This window comes from Ochotona princeps, chromosome 17 (genome assembly GCF_030435755.1).
Source record: "Ochotona princeps isolate mOchPri1 chromosome 17, mOchPri1.hap1, whole genome shotgun sequence".
NCBI lineage: Eukaryota > Metazoa > Chordata > Mammalia > Lagomorpha > Ochotonidae > Ochotona > Ochotona princeps.
The window spans coordinates 13,642,176-13,663,474 of NC_080848.1; the positions used below are offsets into that span (position 1 = coordinate 13,642,176).

Consider the following 21,299-nt stretch of genomic DNA (forward strand, 5'->3'; position numbering starts at 1 on the left):
TGCCAAATACCCACTCCCAGCTGGGCACACACTGGTAGAGGTGTTTTGTGTCCAACACGGGCACCCGAGGCTCGACACGCCTCCTGGGCCCCTCTCTGGACACTGCCGCGCCACCTGAAACCTGAGCCTGTGAACCCAGCTGGCTCTGGTCTCTGGGGAGACACCCCCAGTCACTCAGTGCCACCCACATCGCAAGCCCCAGACTCCAGGCTGGGGGTGTGGCACCAGCAGTGGCAGATCCAGTCCTGCCCCAGGCATGCAAGACACTGGGCAGTGGGGCCGGGGGACAGGGGTGACTGATGTGGTGCGCTGAGGGCACCCATTAGAAAAGGGGGTGCTGCAAGGGCACAAAAACCCCCGCATAGGCCTCCTCTTGGAGCAAACCCCAGATAGGTTGACCTCGGTCAGGCAGCCACGGTCAGACAGCAGGAGTAAAGCCCTACATGGGAGACTGTCTAGGGGCATCCCAAGGTTGGGGCCAGATAAAGCAATGAATGACATGCGCTGGGGGGCAGATAAGAGCCCAGAGCTCCAGGTGCCAGAGTGCCCACAAGGGAGGCTAGTTGGGGTGCTGCAGTGCTGGGGGTGAGTGTGGGAGGCTAAATGCAGAGGGAACAGCTTCAGTGTTTGCTCCCAAGGCTGCAAGGTGGAGAGGGACTGGTTGGGGGAACCAATCAATGGGCGTGTGTGCCAGGACTGGAGTGGTGTGGGAGAGATGCAGAGACAGAGAGCTTCCAGCCACTGGTTCACTTCCTAAATATCTGTGACAGCCAGGCTGGGGCCAGGAAGCACCGACTCAGTCAGCGTCTCTCTCAGGGGTGGGGGGGACCCAGTTACTTAGCTGTCACCTCCGTGTCACATGCTCTTGGTGAACAGGAAGTGGACTCAGGAGCAGAGCTGGGCCTTGGACACCTGTGGGGTGGGAAGGGCTCAGGAGCAGTGGCAACTCTGCCCTCAGGGAGGTGCCTGTGCAGGTCACAGTGGAGGGAGCAGGGAGAAGGGCCAGGATGGGGTGGGGGGGTGGTGCGTGACAAGAGCCCAGGTGGCATGGGAGTGGGGAGCACCCAGGCGATGCTGGTGGGGCTGACTGTGTGGGTCAGGCAGCAGCCTGAGCCGTCCTGGACTCCCCTTCCCACAGAGCCACTCCCTCCCACGCCTCAGCCCTGTCCCCAGAAGTGGCCCCGGGAGGGGAGCTGGCAGGTGGGACAGCTCCAGGCCATCTGCCCCTCACCGCGGTCCTGTGGCCATGATGGTGATGACGCCCTATTTTCCGAAGCAGCCAGAATCAGGTGGGGGTGGGGGGCGCCGGGGAGGCGGAGACTGGGGAGCCTGGAGAGCCTGGAGAAGAGGCAGATAGTGGGTTTATTTTTAAACCCAAGTGGGCACTAGAGCTGCCAGTGAGCAGACGGCTCTTGGGAGAACGAGGATTGGCAGGCGCTCAGACACTTGTCAGGAAGCCCACAGCCTGCCAAGTGGGCAGGGGTTCAGGTGGCTGAAGGCCAGAGCCAGGCCAGGGGGTTGGGCACAGCTGTTCACACTCGGGAGCCTGACTACAGCGGCCCACGGTGTCAGCAGTGCAGCGTGTAGGTCATGTGTGTCCTAGTCCTGCCATAGGCCTGGGTCAAGCATGGTTGTGGACGGGCGGGTGCACCATATGGACAGCTTGCGGCAAGCTCAAGGGACAGCCAGGAGTCAAGTGCAAGGGCCGGCCAGGGGTCAGGGGCATTGGTCGGCAGTCGTGAGAGCTGACCTGGAGTGCAGTGTGACCAGGCAGAAGGCCACTCAGCGTGTCTGCAGCTTCACAGCGAGCAGTGAGGGTGATGATGGGCCCAGCTGGGACTGCTGCCCACTGCAGGGCTGCCAGGGCACAGGCCAGGCATTCTGGTCAGAGGCCACTGTCTGTGCTGTGGGAGCTGAGACACCTGTGAGCCCCAGCGCTGACCGGCAGGGTCAGCACCATGCACTGGCCGCCTTATAGCACCCAGGAGCCCCAGCAGCTTGGCCTGGCTGCCCTTCTCTGGCCTTCCAGAGGGGTGACCGAGCTCTGACTTGGCCAGCACCTTGTGCCCAGGGCTGGAGCCAACTTTAGGCCGGAGCTGAGAATCTTACTGCCTGAGCCTGCCAGTGCCACCCAACTTCTCAGAAACTTTCCAGAAAGGGCTGTTCATGTGGGCGCCCTCTGCTCCTCTGTGCCAAGTCTTCCCTGCTGTCTGGTTTCCACTCTTGCAACTCAATATGATGGCCCGCTGCGGCCATCGGGCACTGGAAGCCTGGCTGATCAGAGAGGGGCCAGCCCCTGTGGCCGCAGGGTCCCCTATGCCACACTGCAGACAGGGACTCGGAGCTCAGAAGGGGCTGAGTTTCCAGTGGGGGAGTCAACCCTCCCTCTACCAGTGCTGAAGGGGGCCAGGCCATGTGGACCCAGGTGGCCTACAGAGAACGGAGGCTCTGCCCCCAGCTGCCTGCTGTCCTTCTGTCCTTCCTCTTAACTTTTCCCAGTGCCAGCAGGACCCACACTGGGCCTCCCTCCGGCACTCTGGCTCTAGGGTCTCCCAGACTGAATGCCTCTGGGCCTGCTCTGCCTATGGCTTCTTGGCTTCTTGGCTTCTTGGCTTCTTGGCTCACCTCCACCCAGGCCTGGGGAGCTGGGGAGGGCCAGTGACTGGCCTCCGGGTGAGGGAGGGAGGAGCTGAGGAAGCGGAAGGGCCCTGCCTCTACCCAGGCCCCACCTGCTTCCTTGCTTGCAAGGGAAGCTGCACCCCTTCCTCCAGGCTCTCTAGCCCAAGTCTGGATGCTCCCTCCCTACATGCTACACCCCACTCTGCCTTCCTGGGGCCCTTAGTGGGAAGGAGAGACACAGGCTGGGGCTTGAGCTCTGTGGAAGCCCCGCAAGTGATCTTTAATGATGTTCTGGTCCCTGCCTCTCCCCGCTCCCCCACCCCTGCCCCAGCCCCGATGACAGACAGACAGGATGCTTGGGGGAACCGGATCCAGGCCTCTGCTCCTCCCTGGGCACCATAGCAGGAGGGCACTGGTAGCCAGGAATGGGGGTGGGGTGTAGAGGGTACTGGTTACAGATGTCTCTGGGGCCTCTGCTTCCCACCCCCGCGTGCACAGACATGCCCACGTGCACAGGGGTATCCACACCCGCACCGAGACGTGGCGCCACATGCACTGCGCCCAGTGTGCCTGAGTCCCACCGGACAGGGGAGGTCGCCACAGCAGTGCAAGCTCCAGCCTCAGGCTTGGCAGCCCTGCCCTGCTGGGCCGTGGGCAGTGCCAGCTGGCGCTCAGTATCAGGGGCCCCCCAACTGGCTGCGGCCGGAAGCTGCCGAGATCAACAAGAAGTTGGGTTCTTGGAGATTCTTCCTGTAGAGTGCTGCAGAGGACTCCGACAGGCGGCTCCCAGGGTCCGCAGGAGGCCCTCCTGTCTGTGGCTTCCATCCCAAGGGAGCTACCCCTGCCAGCTGCCTTCAGGGTCAAGGGCAGGCCCTGAGGGAAGGCTCTGCCCAGGGCTGAGTCTGTGGGAGCTTGAAGGGGCTCGGCCACGGTGGGGCATTTGTAAACTGCTTGGTGCTGGAAGGCAGACAGGGTGAGGGGTGGGACTGGTAGGAGGTTGGAACATGACCGGAAGCCTAGGATCACCCTGAGACGTGCCTTTTCCCACCCGCTCTGGCACCTCATCTGCACCCCTGACCTCCCTAGCCAGAGAGTGATCCCAGGGAAGGTGGCCCAGCCTGGGGTCTCTGGGCCACTCCAGGAGGGGCACAGAGACCCTAAGCCAGCCCCAAGACCACTCTCCTGGTATCTCCCAGATGCTGGCAGGGACTGACTGTGCCCATAACCAGGACAGGCAGCTTTGGTTCCAGTCACCACTCACACTTCTTTCACTTGAACAGGGGCGGACAGAGCGGGCAGGGCAGGCGGGACCCTGGTCAGGGTCAGCCATGGAGTCCAGAGTGAGCAATGCAGAGGCATAGTGCCCCCCACTGGCCAGCCTAGCGCCCCCAGGTTACATTCATCAGTTAAGATCCAAGGGTTTTTTGTTGTTGTTTGTTAGTTTTTTAAATGTAGAGGTTGGCCCCTCCTCCTGAGTCTCCTCAGAGAGCTCCGACCCAGGTCCCCCAGCTGCCAGGTTCTGAGGTGGGGCCGCCCCAGACGGTGTCCTCCAGGGGTTGCCAGACCCCCTGAGGGGCCCCTCTCGACCCCTAGCCCCCATTTGAACTGTGGCAGTTTGTGTTGATGGAAGGTACATTCACACACAGAGGAGTCGGTGTGCAAGGCCAATGCTGCGTGAGGGGATGAAGGACCATGACGGAAATGCCCACCCAGGACCTCGTACCCTGCCCATGTGGAGAGCAGGGCCACAGGCCCCCAGAACCCCTGCCCCTCCGACACAGGAGTTGAGGGGTAAGCTGGAAGACATTTGCATGGCACCTCCCTCCGTGGCGTGGTGGGGGCAGCCTCGCAGTTCAGGCGGAGACGGTGGGTGCCAGGCTCGGAGGGAGCGGTGGCACTTAGGCCCCTCCGGACCTGGAAGGGAGAGGGCACGTCAGGGGTGTCTGGGGCACAGGGCCTGGGGTTGGGGGGAAAACACCCCCACCAGCTAGGCCTGGGAGTGAGGGCTGGACCCTGCGAGGACCGAGTCACAGGCCGGGCTGGCCGGGGCGGGCAGACAGCGGTGACATGAAAGACACAACAGATGGGACGTGGAGGGAGACCCCCAGGCTGTGTGGCACGGCTCTGGGGTCCACCTGGCCCATGGAAGGACCACAGAAGACCGGGCAGCGGGAAGGGGCAGGGGTGGGCGGAGGTCTTCCCCGGGCTGCTCTCCCCCTTGCCCAGACGGTCTGACGGCACGGCTGGGGACACGGCCCAGCTCCCATGGACAGAATGCGAGGTGGTGACCAATGAGATGGAGACAAGGACAGCGGGAGGGATGACGTGGCCGGCGTCACACTGCCCCCTGCTGGGTCGGGTCGTACCTTCCTCGGCGGATGTTTCTGCAGCAGCCAAGCAGAGAGAGAGAGAGAGAGAGAGAGAGAGAGAGAGACAGAGAGTGGGGAAAGGAGCCGGGTAACCGACACCCTCCTCTCTTGGAGGAGGGCCTCGGGGCTCCCTGGAGGGAGTCCTGGCTCTGACCCTGGGCCGCAGGGAGGGGCTGGGGCAGCTCCAGGAGTCCACACTTAGCTGCCCAGGGAGCCCTGAGGGCTGGCTGGAGACAGGCGATGTGGGACACACACTTAGCGTGGGCAACCCCAGCCCAGGCTGCCACCCTGGCCACACCAGACTATGATGAAGCCCCTGGGACCCAGCCTTCCTATTTTTTTTTTTTTTCTGGAGACACCCAAAATCAGGATGGTCAACGTACCATTAGCTGTGAACAACTGATTGCTGGAAAATGAAGAGAGCTTGGGCTGTGACCTGTGAGAGCTGCGGCCAGGAAGCTCTCACTTGGGGCCCGCTCAGCTCTGAGGGTCTGGGGACCTGACCTCCCCATCCACCCCCTCCCCTTTCCCAGATGGCAGGGGACAGAAGAGGAGTGCGTTTTCCCTTACTTAAATCCCCAGCCCGTGCCACCCAGGACGATGGCTGCAACCAGGACAGCCCCGGCGATGGAGCCGATGATGATGTTGGTGCCGCTGGGACCTGCAGGGGGGGGAGGCAGGGCTCAGCTGACAGGGAGGGGCAGAGGGAAGCGGGGAGGCAGCCCACCCTGGCCAGCGCCAGCCTCACCCTTGTACCGCTCCGTCTCCCCGGTGGGAGGGGGAGTGGGCAGGGGGTTGTGGATGCTGCAGTCTTTGCCCGTCCAGTCGGACTGACAGATGCATTTTCCCTCGTTGCTGCAGACCTAGAGGTGGCACAGGGCCGGCTGGGTTGAGAATTGCTATCCCCTCCTGGCAGCCTCTCTCTCACCCTCCTGGGCCTCCTCCAAGCACCCACCCCATGGTGGGAGCAGATCCGGCGGTCCCCGCTGCCAGGGCAGGTGCTGAAGTTGAAGGCAGAGGCTGGCAGGCAGCGATGGCCCAGGCACAGCATGTTGGGCCCACAGGCCGTGCCGTCCTCCACGTAGCTGAGGTCCGAGCCATCGGCCAGCTGCACATGGCCTCCCCTTTGGGGACAGTGCAGCTGACCTCAGCCCCTGTCCCCCACCCCTGTTGCAGCCGCCACCACCCAGGGACCCTCCCTCATCACACCTGCAGTCCAGCTCCCTGCCCTGGTGGTAGAAGGTCACACTGCTGATGTCACCTCCCAGGTCCCCCAGCCGAGGGGCTCCGGAGATGTTCACACAAAGGAGGAAGCCACACAGCACATCCCTGTCGGGGACACGAGGAGACAGTGAGGCCCAAGGGGGAGTGCAGACCCAGCCCCCAAGCTCCCATCCACCCCGACCTGCCAGACTGCCCCAGGAGGACCTGCACCCCTTGCCCAGCGCAAGGGAACCCAGCAACTCACTGTTTGTTGCACTGGACCCAGCCTGACCCCTTGCGCCCGCAGTTCCCACGCTCCGTCCCCTCCACGTTCAGCTTCTCATAGCAGAAGCGATCCGCAGCCGCTGTAGGGAGGTGAGGCTGGGGGATCACCCTGCCAGCCCAGGGTCTCAGGCCTGTAGCTCCGACACTGCCCCCTGCCCCCTGACATTGTTCAGCCACATGTTCAGCCTGAGTCTGCCCTGCCTCGAGTCCCCTCTGCCACCCCCAGCCAGACTCACCGCGGCCCCAGAGAGCCTGGCACTGCCGATCCCGAGTTTTGCAGCGACCTCCATAGCAGCGGCCCTGAGGGACAGGGGACACCAAGGGTCAGATGGGAGGCCACAGACTGGACTGGACACCCCGGGGAAGGAGCCCCCCCATACCTGTTCCTGGTCACAGTAATGGCCGTCCAGCTTGTGCAGGTTAGGGGGACACTGTGGGGAGAGGGGTGACAGTGAGTACATCGGCCGAGGCCTCAGGGGTTGGGGGATCCACTCCAGGTAGGGATGCAGGGGTACCAAAGCCCCAGATGGCACTCAAGTTACAGGGCTCTGAGCCCAGACTGCCCGGAGTCACAAGGTCCCAGAACGCCCATAATGACGGCCAGTGGCAGCCTGGCAGAATGAAACCACGGCAGTGGGCACGGGTGGCCGGGCCGGGCATACCTGGCTGGAATCCCCGGTGCAGGTCTCGGCGATGTCACACTCGTTCACGGCCTCTCGGCAGGACACACCTCGCGGTTCGTACTAGGGGAGAGAGGCGTTCCTGGGCTCCAGCAGGAGAGAGGCTCATCCAACCGCGCGGCTCCCAGAGACCCCAACCTCCCGCCACTCCAGTCACACCTGGGGACCTGCTCTAGGCCCCGCCCCCGTGCTCCCCCGGCGGCCTGGCCCCGCCCACCTGCGGCGCGCTCCGCCTCCATCGCTAGCCCCGCTCACGAACGCCCCCTCGAGCCCTGGCCCCGCCCACCGGCGGCGCGCTCCGCCTCCCCCTTTAGCTCCGCCCACGCACGCCCCGCCCCGGCCTTGGCCCCGCCTCACCTTGCAGCGGCGGCAGCAGAGCCCGTCGCTGCACATGGCGTCGTGAGTCAAGGTGCATTTCTTGCAGCAGTTGCCGCCCGCACGGCTGCACTCCTGAGGGGGGCGGCACGCAGGACCAGGGGGCGGACAAGCCGTGATCCTCCCACCCCCCGCGCCCACTCCCGGTGTCCACCCGGGAGCCCACCACGCTGGCCGCTCACCTGCACCGAGCCACAGTCGCACTCCTCTCCCGCCTCCACGAAGCCGTTCCCGCACTCCGGAGGGTCCAGGAGCTGGACCGGGAGCAAGTGTCGGGGGTCTGACGGACACCTGCCTGGGGGCCCCCGACCCCACTCCCCGACGCCCCGGGACCGCTACCTTGAGGGGCTTGTTGAAGAGGCAGCTCCCGCCGCCCTCCTGCAGAAACTGGTTATACTCGTCCACGCTGCAGCGCGAGAACTTGCGGGGCAGGTAGAACCTGGCGGGGGTGCGGCGCCGTCCCGCGGGGGTTCTCCAGCCCACCCCTCTGCCCTTGGGATACGGCCCCCCACAATTCGCAGTGACCTGGCGCTGCGCAGGTGCCTCCCGCGGGCTTGGGCGGCGTCCGGAGGCCACCACACACACTGCAGCCCCTCGGGGGACCCCCTCAGGGGTCTCCACTGCCCCGCGCCACCCTGTGTACCCCCCTGAACTCACCCAGTGTCCTCCATGATGCAACCCAGCCAGATGTCCGGACATTTGCAGTCCCCTGAGGGTAACCCAGACGGGCATGAGAGAGGGTCCAGGCCCACCGCCTGCCCACGCACACCCTCCTTGCCCCGTGCGGGGTGTCCCCGGGGCTGACACCTGCGGAGCTCCTGTGCTTGTTCCACATCATGCCCAGGTTCTGCCCCAGTGTCTGGGCCAGGGTCACGGCCATAGCTCCCATGTTGCCATACTGGGGAGTGGGACACAGACACATCTATCCTCCTTCCAGCATTTGAGGCCCCTCCTCGCGGCCCCACCCCACCCTGCCCAGCTCACCTCGTTCACACCCCCGCCCCTGGACAGTGAGCAGATGCCCCCCACGTAGGCTGCCCCGCTGCTGCTGCTCTGGAAGGTGCGGCCCCTGCAGGGGAGGGAGCTGTGAGAAGGGCCATCCCCCCACCTCCCAGGTGGGGCTCCAACACCCCTGTCGCCTTGCCCTCTGGGGCTGCCCCTGTGGCCTGGGTCCAGCTACCTCCCTTTGTGTTTCTTCACACAGAGGCAGATGCCACTCCCTAAGGCATCTCTAGCTGCAGGGCCTGTTATCAGGTGTCTGCCTCTACCAGGGCCTGGGGTCCCTGAGGGGAGGGATGTGGGAGAAGAGGGGTCCTGAGGGGATGGAGGGACCAAAGCGGGGAAAATAGAGGGCACCCACTAAGTTGCAGGGGACAGCAGGGATGTGGCTGGGGGCAGGTGGGACTCACGAAAAGAGGTGGGTGGCATCGCTGGGCTCGGGCAGACCCTCCCGCCGGTAGACCATGAGCCGGGCCAGGGTCTCCAGCAGGTCGTCCTGCACCTGGATCTTGTCCCCGTCAGCCCACGTCTCCATGGCAACCAGCACAATGCGGGTGTTGAGCTGCTCCTTGTACATCTGGACCCAGAGGGGAGAAGAAGGTGGGGATGGGGGTGGGCAGGCAGGGCAGGAGGGGACCTCAGTCTGTCTCCTGGGGTCAGAGGCTGATAGTGCGGGGGCTGGGGACATGCAGGACAGGCGCTGGGGGAAGGGGAGGTCTCAGGGTCTCTCTCACCACATCTGCCAGATTCACCACAGACTTGGCAAAGTTGCTGGTGAGGACCACTGACTGGCGCATCTGCTCAAACTGGGAGAGTGACAGGTGCAGGATGAGGCTGCTCCTAGGAGCCCAGCCTCCCTACCTCGTCTCACCCAGGTCTAGGAACTGACCAGCTGGTGGTCGTTGATGACAATCAGCTCCACGTACTTGGTCTCGCTGTGCACCGTGGGATGGCCCCGGCGGACCTGTGGGGCAGGTGGAATCAGTGCCCTCCATGCCTGGCCTCGGTGATGCAGACGCAGCAGGGCAGGACTCGGGTCAGTGCCAGCCAGCCCTGTCCACCCAACCCGATGGAGGATCCACCTGCCCCCAGCCTGGGAACCAGGACAGGCAGCCTCGGGTTGCCTGCAGCAGGACCTGTGTAGACGCCAGAGCTAGGGGCAGGTGTGAGGCGGCTCTGGCCTGGGGCTCCCGCCCAGCCACAGTGTGGGGATGGCAGGAAGGGGTTGTCCTCTGAAGCCCAGCCTGAGGTCTCTACAGCCCGAGCTCTGTGCGGGCCCCGTACCTGCCTTTTCCTTCTCAGCCTCGGCCGGTTCGGGGGAGCAGAGTGGACAGGAGCAGCAAACAGACACCCTGCGGGGAGGGGCAGGTGAGGGGGGCACAGTAGGCCCCCACCCCAGCCCCACTTCCCCTCCCTTACCTGGTCCCCTGCATCCAAGGGGGGCTGGGAGGAGAGGGGTCCGGTAAATGAGATGGGGAAGGGGTCCCTGCAATGAGGGGGAATGAATTCTTGGGGGGCCCACGAGGCTCACTCAGTGTCCATGGTGGGGGGCATCGCCAGCTCCCCCACCAGGTGACCCAGAAGTGGCCAGAGCTTCCATGTCGGAGCTCATCTTCCAGACGCTCAGGTTCCGGGGTCAAGCCCTGGGGGTGCCCTGGGAGACAGGGGCAAAGGACACTGGAGCCCCATGGGAGGTCACTTGGGGGACAGAGGGGACATTGGAGCTGGGATCACTGAGGAGGGCAGGGTGGCTGAGGTTACTGAGGGAGGAGGTGGCAGTGGCAGTGTAGGTTATGGGGAAAGGACAGCGAGGAGCTGTGAAGGCTCACCTCAGGGTCTCCCTGAGGCCCAGCCACATGCTGGGGCTCCACGATGTAGGTCAGGTTGCCATCAGAGAAGACCCCACTGTGGAGAAAGGAGCTGTAGGCAGGGCCAGGGCTAGAGGCTCCTCCCTGGTGCCCTGCCCCCACCCAGCCCTCACCGCACTCACTGTAGCCCCTGGCAGGTGGACAGAGCAGCGAAGGAGTGAGGGTTCCCCCGCAGCTTCCCTTGGTAGTAGCAGTGGTCTTTGGCACCCTGGCAGAGCAGAACGGTGAGCAGGACATGGCCCAGCCCTGGCCTGGAGGCGGGATGATGGCAGACGGCCACAGGGAGAAGTCCTGGCACCCCAGGGACACCCTGGACTCTGGAACCTGCTTCTACAAGTTGCTAGCTGCCTCTGGGCCTCCCTCACCTCATCTGTAACATGCAGCTGAGGACAGTTTGGCACAGGCATTAAGAGACCTACACTGCCTTGTTGGAGTGGCTGGGTTCAAGTCCCAGCATAGCTCCCAATTCCAGCTTCCTGCTAATGCGCACCCTAGGAGGCAGCAGGTGATGGCTGGAGCACTTGGGTTCCTGCCACCCATGTGAGACACCTGGATTGAGTCCCTGGTTCCTCGCTTCACCCTGGCCCAACCTTGGCCATGGTTTTATGGGCTGGTGAGATTTCTGTCTCTATTTCTCTTCCCAATAACTAGATGTAAATTCCGTTAAAAATGAATCTGGGCCCTGATGCAGCGGCCTAGCGGCTAAAGTCCTCACCTTGAAGTCACTGGGATCGCATAAGGGAGCGGGTTCTAATCCTGGCGGCCCCACTTCCCACCCAGCTTCCTGCTTGTGGCCTGGGAAAGCAATCGAGGACGGCCCAAAGCCTTTGGACCCTGTGCCCATGTGGGAGACCCAGAGGAGCTCCTGGCTCCTGGCTTTTTTTTTTTTTAAAGATTTATTTATTTTTATTGCAAAGTCAAATATACAGAGAGGAGGAGAGACAGAGAGGAAGATCTTCCATCTGATGATTCACCCTCCAAGTGACTGCAACGGCTGGTGCTGTGCTGATCCGAAGCCATGGCTCCAGCCGTTTTGGTCACTTGGAGAGTGAATCATTGGACAGATCTTCCTCTCTGTCTCTCCTCCTCTCTATAAATATCTGATTTTGCAATCGATCAATCAATCAATCAATCAATATGAATCTAGAGGCTAACACGATGGCTCAATTGGATAATCCTCCACCTTTAAGCATCAGTATTCCAAATGGACACCAGTTCATGTCGACTTCCCATCGAGCTCCCTGCTTGTAGGCTGGGAAAGCAGTTGAGGATGGCCCAAAGCCTTGGGACCCTGCACCCATGTGAGAGACCCAGAAGAAGCTCCTGGCTCCTGGCTTCAGGTTAGCTTCCATTCATTGTGGACATTTGGCAAATCAGCGGATAGAAGATCTTTCTGTCTCTCCTCTCAGTAAATCTGCCTTTCCAGCAAAAATAAATCTTAAAAAAAAAAAAAAAAGGCTGGACCACAGCAGGGGTTCTTGGCTACCTGCTGAGGCTGGGTGAAAGGATGAGGCCTCAGGGCTTCTGGCATGTTCAGTGCCAGGCTCTGCTCCTACATCAACTAATTCTTACCTTATTTAATCAATGACTGATGTGGGCTTGTGCCCCGCAGCACACACCACCTCACACCCTGCCTCTGTGGCCCAGGAATTCCCAACAGCGGGAGTCTGCCTGGTCAGGCTGGTAGGTTGGGGGCACTACCAGCAGCCCTCCCCAGCCCTGCTTCCTGCAGAATTACTTGTGCTCCAGTTCCTGAACAGACTGGGGGTGGGGGGGCAGAGAGGGGACAGGCTATTTATAGACATTCACTCATCTTTGTTCAGGCTGCTGAGCCTCCAGGGCTGGGGACCCTGGGGTCCCAGACATCCAGGAATTCCCGGGACCTTGGTCAGGAGCAGAGAAAGTCTGCAGGGGTGGGAGTGTGTGCAGGGAGACCACCTGCTGTGGAGGACAGGTTCTATGTGCTGCCCTGCGAGGCAGGTGGGCTGGGAGTCAGGGCCTGGCTGTGCCACCTGCTCACCCCAACTATGGATTCTCAGAGCCTCCAAAGTGGGAAAAGAGCTGGTTGAGGAGCTGGGCCCAGATTCCGCCTCCCAGCCGCCTGCCCCTCCATGTCTGGCCACCTTCCGCCCCCAGCTGCTCACGGTGGTACGCTGGGCGGTGCCCTCCCGACTGAAGTGGCGCTCCACATATTGCGAGGACAGAAGGTGGCTGGAACAGAGTGGGCAGAAGGAAGGAGGGGTTGCTATGAGTCCACGGCAGGCTTAGTCTGGGTTCCCTAGCCACCCCCCCAACCTGCCTGCCCACCCTAACCCACTTTTTCCCGACTCAAGGCCACACTTACTGGTTCAGCTCCAGGTCCAGTGTGAAGTTGGAGTTGAAGGCTGGAATGACAAAGCTCACTTGGGCGAGGTGGGCGGCCTGAGGGGAGGGCAGAGGGGTCAGTAGGAGTGGGTGTGGTTGCAGCAGAGCAGGTTGGGGGGAATGGGTAGGGTAGGGGAACAGAAAGCAAAACGCTCCAGGGCATGGAGCAGCAGCTCTGGGCAGGGGTGGCGTGACCCCAAAGCCCAGGGGCCATCCTCCACAAGCTCTCCTTCCTCTGGAACCTTGTTCCTATATCGGGACCAGGGGCCTGGCCACCCTCTGCCTTCCTGAGCCATCTCCTGGCCTTCCTGAACCATCTCTTGGAGTGCCAGGGACAGAGCACAGCCTGCCAGGCCCTCTGTACTCACCTCTGGGCAAGAGATGAAGGTCCCAGAGTGTCATGGGACAGGGGGGGCCAGGGGCAAAGTGGACGTGGGGAGCAGGGTCCTGGCTTCCGACTCCCGCCCACGTTTCTGGAGGTCTTGGCCTGTGCCCCCAGGTAGAGTTGGCAGGGAACGACCCAGCTGGGCTGCAGAGCCCCGGATGCCATCTCGTCAGGAAGGATTTGGCTTGTCCACCCCCAAATCCATTGCCCTCTGCCTCTCCCAAAGCCGCTCATCTTTAATATTTCAACCTGTGCTGAATTTTTAAACACGGAAGTTTTCCTGATAAATTTTTCAGAGGGGCCTTATATGCAGTGGGGCCAGGAGGCTCCAGGTTGCCATGGCAATGCACCAGGCCCCACAAGATGGCTGACTTCCCAGGCCAGGCCTGGGCCACTAGCTACTGTGGGGTGGATGGAGTCTCCAAGCTGCCCCAGACAGGAAGGGCAGAAGGTACCTTAGCTGCTCCCACCCATCCCATGTCGAAAGGATGACCTTGGTCCTTACATAAGATGTAGAAGCATCTCCCCACTCATCTCCCTTCCCCAACCCATTGAAGAGATTTGAGCCTCAGATGCCAGATGAGGTCAGCCCTACACTGGACTGGCTCTGATTGCACCCACATCCATGGACCCTCCCTGCCCTCTGGCTCCCTTCCTGGACTAGCCCCAACTCTGTATTCACCCTCGACTCCCTGCCTAGACCACCTGCACCCCCTCCCCAGATTTTTTATGCTCTTGCCATCCAGTGACAAGCCCCAGACCGGCCCTCACTCGCAGGCTGGACAGCCTCAGGGATGACCAGCAACTTCTCTATCAGATTTTTTTTGCTGTAAATGCTAAGATGAGCCCAGGTGCTGGGCCTGGAGGCTGGCTGTGTGCAGGCCAGGCTGATGGGCACACAGCCAGAGAGCATGGCTGCCTGGTCAGTCCTGCTGCAGGACACAGCTCTGTCCTATCTCAGAAGGAAGAGCCTGCTCCAGCCCGCCTTGGTCCCTGAGTTTCTGTATCCCAGGAGTCTGGAGAAAAGGTTCCTGCTGGCATCAGTGTCCCTAGGCCCCCCAGCTGAGCTTGCCACTAGTATTCAAAGCCAAGCTGCTTTTCTTGCCTGGCCCTGCCCTGCCCTTACCTCATCCCATTATCCCTCAGGCCCTAGGCATGTGTCCTTTCATCTTGGTAAGTCACACCAGTTTCCCCGCCACCCCTGCCTCGTGCCCAGCTCAGGATGGCTGCTGCGGCCCTGTGCCCCACACCTGGCCTTTGCCTCCCAGCTACTGGGTTCTCACATGCTTTAGCTCACTTCATCACAGCATGTCCAGGCTGCTGGGCCCCAGGCCAAGGCTCAGGGAGAGGGACACTGGAGCTAACTGGCTCAGGATCCTGGCTGGGTAGGGTCGAAGCTGTTTCACCTTGGATTGGAGTTCAGGTCTGCTGTGACCCTCTGGCTGCCTGCCTGGCAGTGAGATAGTCCCAAGACATCTCTGTCACAGGCTCACCTATACTCCTGGCACCTGCTTAGGGGCAATGGACTCCATCCTTTTCTTCTCCCTGTATTACAAGCCTGGTCAGAGGCAGGCACAGAGAGAAAGCCAGAATTCTGCTGAAGTTCTAGGGTCACCAATGTAGATGCCCAGGCTCTGTTCTGGACCCCCAGAATCATAGTGCTGGAGCAGGGATGTTCCCAAGGGCACTGGGCCACTCACACCCCACAACTTCCAGCTGCACCCTTAGATGCTTACGCCTATCCCCCATCCACACCACCACCTTTCCCAGTCTCATCCACATAGCTGGCAACTGCCAGCCCACCCAGGGCACCATCAAAAGCCAGTTCCTACTGATGCCCCCATCCTGGGCATTCGTTCTGCTGACCGCCCCCCCCCCCCCCGCCCCACACACACCTGCTCTCAGTCTCAGCTTCCCATGGGTGAGATGGGGCTGTTATGAGGGCACATGAAAGTCCTGTTAATGTTGACACAGGTGTCCGCAGTAAGAGCAGCAAATGAACAGGGAAGAGACTCTGGCCACTTCCTGTGACAGGACCTGTCCCAGTGTGGCACTAGGCTCCCCATCTGGGTGTCCCCTGAGGAAATCCACCCTGTTCAGAAATGCCACGTGGTGGGCAGGGGGTGTGTGGGGCTGCAATAAGCAGAAGAAAACCTCCTAACATTTTGGGCATCAGCAGGCAGTGGAACTGCCAATGGCGAAACCAGGTGGACCACTTTTCTGATGGGATCTGACCTGTCTTTTGAGGACGGTCACCCCTTACAGGGTCACTGGTTCCTCTGGGGATAGACTCTGGACATCTGCGCTCCCCTCAGCAGCCAGGAGGGGTACTTGTATGAGGTCAAGCCTGTCATTTGGCGTTTGGACAGGGGTCCTCTAGGCACAGGGCTCTCACAGCCAGTTCCTCCCCTGTGCCCCACAGGAAAGCCTCAGTTGCTTGACCCCTGTTCGGACCGCCAGCCTCTGGCTGAGGCGGGTGCTGTGTCCTGTCTCGGGGACACCAGGGACTGAACAGCTTGCCTCACCACCCCCAGCTCCTCCCAAGAACCTCCGGACCCTGTTCCTTCCTGAAGAGGAAGAGTGGATGGGACAGGGAGCGGGCTGTGGCTTTGCATAGACACCACATACTTCCTGCAGCTCGCTGTCCATAACCATCTTGTTACAAGGACAGGGAACAGAGGCCTTCGCACAGCTGCCCGTGGTTCTTTCCATAACTGCTTGTCTGGGCAGCGCTGGTGGCCATTAAGCTGGTGCAATGGACCCCTACCTGCTGGCCTGGGCCCCCTCACCCTGGTCCCCAGGGAATCTGGCTGCCCTGGGACCAGCTCTATTCACTGTTAACTTGGTGTAGATGGAAATGGTGCCTCTTTGGCTAGAGCCTCAAGGCCCTTGGGCTCCCTTCCGCCCAGCCTGCCCCTGACCAGGTGCTCTTGAGCAGTGCACAGCCAGCCCGGCTGTGCAGGGACCTGCTCGCCCTCCCATTGCTCCCTGTGGCCATCAGATTCCACCACTGCCTATGCTTCCTCACCACTCTGGGGTCCGTCTGCACACTGGACAGAAGGTAGGTGACAGGGAGAGGGCTAGCGCTCCTCAGGGTCACTCTGGGCTGCTGCTCTGGTATCAGCCCTGACTTTGGGGTAGTAACTTCCCCTCTTTTCCTCTTTTCCCACCTGCTAGACTTATGAACAGTGGGAAGACAAATGCACAGGAGAGCAGTGGCGCTGCCCTGGCTGGGGCCCTGGGTCTGGTCATTTCTCAGGCTCCTGGTTCCTCCCTGGCTACCTTCCCTGCCACATCCCAGTTTCTATCCCACCCCACCCCACCCTACTCTGCCATCCCATCCATCAGCCAAGCCAAGCTGTTCCCCCTGGTTCGGGAGCTGGGGCTCGGAGGCGAGGTAAGCAACCAAAAGCCAGAGTGGGGAACCTCCACAATGGCCCTGCCAGCCAGCATGAGCCCCCCGTCTTGCCGGGGCCACCCCCTTAAAGGCTTTTTATGGAGAGCAGCAGGGCTGCCACTAACACCTACTCCAGCCCAAGTTCTCAACCAGAAGGGCCCCCTCCCCACCTTTTGGCCTTCTGCAGCTTGCCCTGCCGTCCTGCTGGCTGGGAGAGGTTGGGGTCAGGCCTCTGGGAGGCAGAGTGGTGCAGAGGGAGAGCCCTTCTGCTAGGATTGCAGTCTCTGGGCAGGTTGCCTAACTTCTCTGGGTCTCACTTTGCTTATTTGCAGCCTGGATAGACAAAGTCACCACAGCCTGATGTGTGCACACGGCTCAGCAGGACACCTGGCCCAGGGAAGTCTGTGGAATTGGCCACCCTCTCCTCACCACCTCAGGGGGAAAGCATGGGAAGGCACAGGTGCAGGAGGGCCCTGGGCAAGGTCCCCTTCCATCATTCACACACATACTGCACAGGCATACAATACACAGGTGCGGTGCCCCAGCCAGCCTGCAGGTAGGTTTCCAGGCCCCCCAACCCACCTGGATGTAACCCCACAGGCATTCCTGTCCCCTCCCACCCCTGCACACCACTCTTCCTCTTCTAAAGGATCAGTTTGAAGGACCACCTCTGGGTCTTCCATGTGTCATCCCCACCCAGCCCCATGCTGCTCCTTGTCTCCTACCCTGACCTCTTGGTGGCACCCCACAACCACCATCTGCACAAGCCAGGGCATGGGATCAGGCAGGGTCAGGGATGCCAGCCAAGGTGGCCTGGGATGCACAGGTCACAGACAGCCGCGCCAGAGGCCAAATGGGCAGCCTTGGTTCCTGGGTAGGCGCTGGAGCCACTTCCACTCCCACCCCACTCCCCTGGCTGCCAGCTCAGGCCATTAACCCATCCTGCCCCCTCCCCTCCAGGCGGTGGGCCAGAGTGATGGGCCATCTATTATGCATGCTCCCTTCCTGCTCCTTTCCATCTCCAGGGCTTACCGGGCCCCCTGTGCCACCCCACACCCCCTCCCCCGAAGGGCTTTTAATGGAAAGCAGCAGGAGAGTGGCAGGCAGGGCCGCTGCCAGTCCAACAGATGCGGTAACGTTAGCCTCCGTTTCCCTCCTTCCTCCCCCCGCCCAGCCTGCTCACCTCCCACCACTCCCAGCTGCCAGAACTCCCCAGGCAGGAGCTGTGCTCCTCCTAGGAGCCTCTGCCCCTCCTCCTCCGCCAGGCCTTGGCCACCTAGCCCTCGCTAGCCCCTGATGGTCTGGCTAACTTTCAGCTCCAGGCTCCTGGAGAGCCAAGGGCATGCATATTCCATCTGGGTGATTATTATTCACATGATATTAATTAATTATTAATTGCAATTAATCTCTTTCATTCCTCACCTTCCTCTGGGAGGTGTGGGGGGGGTTGGTGCCTGCAGCTGAAAGGGACAGGGATGGGTAGAAGTCACAATTGTGGGTGAACCTCAAACCCTGTCCTAAGTCCTCACCTGCAGCCAGGACAGGAAGAGACCTGACTTGTCCATGCACAGTGGGAAACCGAGTCAGGAAGCTCTTTTGGGAAAGCCCACAGAGACTAGGTTTGGCCGGAACCTGAGAGCCCTGGTCCTTCTCCCTTATCCCCCTCCCTGCTCCCTCACCCCCTTTTAACAGAATCACTAACTTGGGCAGGAGGGTAGTGAGGGCAGCAGGGCCCTGCCGGCTGAGAAGCTTGGCTGCAGACTGGCCATTGCAGGGTCCTGGGATGCTGAGCTCCCACTGGAAAGAGGGGGCCTGCAGTGGGTGCCTGAGGGGCGCCTACTGGAGGCCCCAGTTGCACACCCAAGGGGCAGCTGCATTGTGGGTCCCCTTGGCTCATAGGCACTCTTCCCCCAGAGCCTCACCCCTGACCAGCCCTACTCACCAGCCCCCCGGGCGACTCCTGGCGGACCCTGGTGTCCAGCTGCTGTTTCCGGATCTCTCCCCCTGAGCTCTGGTCCACCAGACGGCTGGGCTGGGTAACCTCAGGGGCTTCTGGGCCTCCCACCTGGGGTGAGACCCCCCAGCGCAGAGCTCCGGTGGGACCCCAGACCCCAAGACCTGGAAAGACAAGGCTATGGATGTGGACCGGTGCCCACCATGGGGGCTGGAGACCCGGAAATGGGCCCTTGGCCACCCATCCCTCTACCCTGGCGTGGTGGCCCTGTGAGAACCAGGTAACAAAATCTGGCTCTCCTGCGGAGGGGGCGCCCCGCGAAGAAGGGTCGGATGGAAGCTTTCTCCTGTCCAGCGGTCACGACTGCCCCCCCCCTCCCCAGCCCCAGAGACCTGCAGAGGCCGGCGGAGGCGGGGAACGACGGTCGTGGGACGGTCAGATGGGGACAGGTGGGTGGCCGCACCGTCCCTCCTCTGGCGCTCCCCCATCTCGTGCCCGGGACCGGCTGCCACCCCGGACACTGCAGGGATACGGCTGCAGCGGAGGCGCCGCAAACCCAGGGCGGGGGCAGGGAGGGACGCTGGGCCGTGGCGGGTCGGGTCGGGCTGGGCCGGGCCGGGCCGCGGGGGGCACTCACCGGGCGCGGGGAGCAGCGGCAGCAGCAGCGGCAACACCGCGAACGCCCAGCGCCGCAGCCGCCTCATGGCTCGCTCATCCCCCGGCTGCGGCTGCAGGCGGGCGGGCGGAGGCCGGGGGCGGGGAGGCGCCGGCTGCGGAGCCGGGGCGGGGGCGCCGCCGGCCGGTTCGGGGGCGGCGGGGCGGGCGGCGGGCTCAGCGCGCTCGGGCCGCGGCCATCCCGCGGGGCGGCGGGGCCGGGTTAAGAGGCGAGCGGCGAGCACGTGAGCCCAGGGCCCGCCCCCGCCCCCGGGCCCGCCGGCTCCCTCCCCTCGCCCCAACCCCAGCCCCGCAGGGCGGTCGCAGAGACGGGAGGACAAAAGAGGCACCGCCCGGCAGCCCCTTCCCCACCCACTCCGAGCAGGTGCACAGCCCGGCGCACCCCTGACCCCGGGCAGCTCCGTGAATTTGTACAGGGAGCGGGCAGGATGCAGCAGAATTCGCGGGTCCTGACTCAGTCGTGCGCCGGTCCGGGCACCCGGGGCGGCGGCTGGGTCCGTGTGTCCCTCCGGGTGGCATCCAAAAAAGAGTAGCCCCGATTTGTGCCAGGGTACCCCGGCTTACCCAAGACTGGGGAACTGGGTGCGCTCCCCAGCCTGGGATCTCTCTCAACCTGGTAGAGTCCTGCCTGGCACACGCGTGGGCCGGACCCACTTGCGGGCTGCCTGCAGGGACCCTTGGTTACCGACTAACCTCTGGGCACTTCCTTTTGGGTTCCTGAACCACTCACGCAGGTCAACCTGGCTCTTGCCCCGCCTGAAATAGAAATAACCCCCTCCCACCCAGTAAGCTGAGGCCCTATTTCTGCCCTTGGTTTGCTAGTCCCTGTATTAGAGCGCCCCAGCCTCCTCACTCTGGTTGGCTCCTGTGCCCGTCCTCCTCAGCTTTGCCCTTCAACTCTGCTCCTGGGCTCCCAACTACACCTGGCCCAGTCTGAGGGCTGTGATACTAGCTTTCCGTGAGGGGTCTTAGGAGCCAGAGGCCTGAGATGGGTGGGAGGTCCTGCTCCCCCAAGGGGAGCTGGGGGCCTCAGGCCATCCCGATGTGTGGAAGGGAAGGAATGGGGGGACATGGGAGCTGTCTCTGTTTCCACCTCCAGCTTGTGACAGTCCCCCCCTCCCCCCCAGCTCTATTTTAGGCCCAGGAGAGGTGAGAAGGCAACTTTCTGGGGAGGCACTGACATCAATACCGGGAATGCAGTGACCCCACCCCCTAGCCACCTGCCTCTCCAGACCCAGATGGTGTGTGGGGGGTAGTATGGACACCTGCATCTGCAGACTCCTCTCCAGGTCACAGCTGTCCAGGACTGCCAGGTGGGGGCTGCAGGAGTAGTCACCAGGCTGCCCTCACTGCCCACATCTGTACCTGCTTTCCAGGATCAGAGGGTACATCTGGGTTCTTTCCCCCTGTCACTCGGCACCCTAGCCACCTGCCCTGCTGGCACCTCCTCCTTGGGGCACCACAGGCTGCCTCCAGTCCTTGTCCCCCTCCACCTTCCTACGGGTACTTTCCTTTTCAGGTTCCCAGCTCAGCATACACTATACGGGCGCAGTCCAGCTGTGCAACGAGGGCCTTCCATCTCCTCCCGCGCTCCCTTCCGCCTGAGGTCAAGGCAGTTTCCCAGGTCCTACATGTTGTCTCTAAGGCCTGGGACCAGGATGGTAGGGTGCGTGACACAGGCCCAGGTTCCAGGTGGGGATCCCTGCACCCACTCCCCCAGTGACTGTGTGTCCTTGGGTACCATGTTCTCCAAGTGCTGCCCATGAGTTGGGGACAAAATGTGGCTGTATTGCACATGCTGGGCATGGGGCTGTTACGCGTTGCAGATCTTGAGGAAGAAGCAGCAGCCAGACCCTTATCCGACTCCCAGGCCCCTTTTAGGACAGGCCAGGGGCTGGGTGCTGGGCTGGGCTGTGGCAACTGCATTCGGATGGGAAGTTCGTCCTAGTCCTGCTCTCCGGGATCCCAGCCCTGGGACACCCCTCTGCTCCTCTTTTCTAAATCCACTGTCCAAACAGTTGCAAGAGCCAGGGCCGGGCCGGGATGAAGCAGGCCCCAGGACCCTGGCGTGGGTGCAGCGGTCTGAACCCTTGGACCATCCTGTGCTGCTTTTCCAGGTGCATTAA

The 21,299-nt window shown here is 62.2% G+C and overlaps 1 protein-coding gene across 2 annotated transcripts; it reads right to left on the reverse strand.

The window, feature by feature from the left end:
- Positions 1-4,356: 4,356 nt before the first annotated feature.
- ADAM11 (ADAM metallopeptidase domain 11) lies at positions 4,357-19,202 on the reverse strand. 2 transcript variants are annotated; one of them, XM_058675470.1, is made up of 26 exons: positions 19,136-19,202; positions 18,487-18,662; positions 12,743-12,819; positions 12,543-12,609; positions 10,521-10,606; positions 10,360-10,435; positions 9,950-10,016; positions 9,815-9,882; positions 9,420-9,494; positions 9,265-9,336; positions 8,941-9,107; positions 8,516-8,600; positions 8,339-8,429; positions 8,189-8,240; positions 7,871-7,970; positions 7,714-7,785; positions 7,514-7,606; positions 7,139-7,219; positions 6,857-6,907; positions 6,713-6,776; positions 6,457-6,556; positions 6,198-6,317; positions 5,944-6,112; positions 5,737-5,851; positions 5,559-5,649; positions 4,357-5,003 (listed from the first exon to the last, which is right to left on the reverse strand). In XM_058675470.1, exons 1-26 carry the CDS (start codon positions 19,200-19,202, stop codon positions 4,955-4,957), a joined length of 2,331 nt encoding a protein of 776 aa, XP_058531453.1. In that variant the 3' UTR covers positions 4,357-4,954. The 2 variants fall into 2 exon arrangements, with proteins under 2 accessions (XP_058531453.1, XP_058531455.1); XM_058675472.1 differs by lacking the exons at positions 10,360-10,435; positions 10,521-10,606; positions 12,543-12,609; ... (1 more) ...; positions 18,487-18,662; positions 19,136-19,202 and having other exon boundaries at positions 9,819-9,882; positions 9,950-9,963.
- Positions 19,203-21,299: the final 2,097 nt, after the last annotated feature.

What these genes read in the sequence shown, in the direction of transcription:
- ADAM11 (XM_058675470.1), bottom strand. Translation starts at nt 19,202, where the DNA reads ATGAGGCGGCTGCGGCGCTGGGCGTTCGCGGTGTTGCCGCTGCTGCTG. An exon ending in CAAGCACAGGAGCTCCGCAG is followed by an intron (nt 8,241 to 8,338) that starts GTGTCAGCCCCG and finishes GGTTACCCTCAG; the next exon opens with GGGACTGCAAATGTCCGGAC. An exon ending in GGATCTGCTCCCACCATGGG is followed by an intron (nt 5,852 to 5,943) that starts GTGGGTGCTTGG and finishes TGCCACCTCTAG; the next exon opens with GTCTGCAGCAACGAGGGAAA.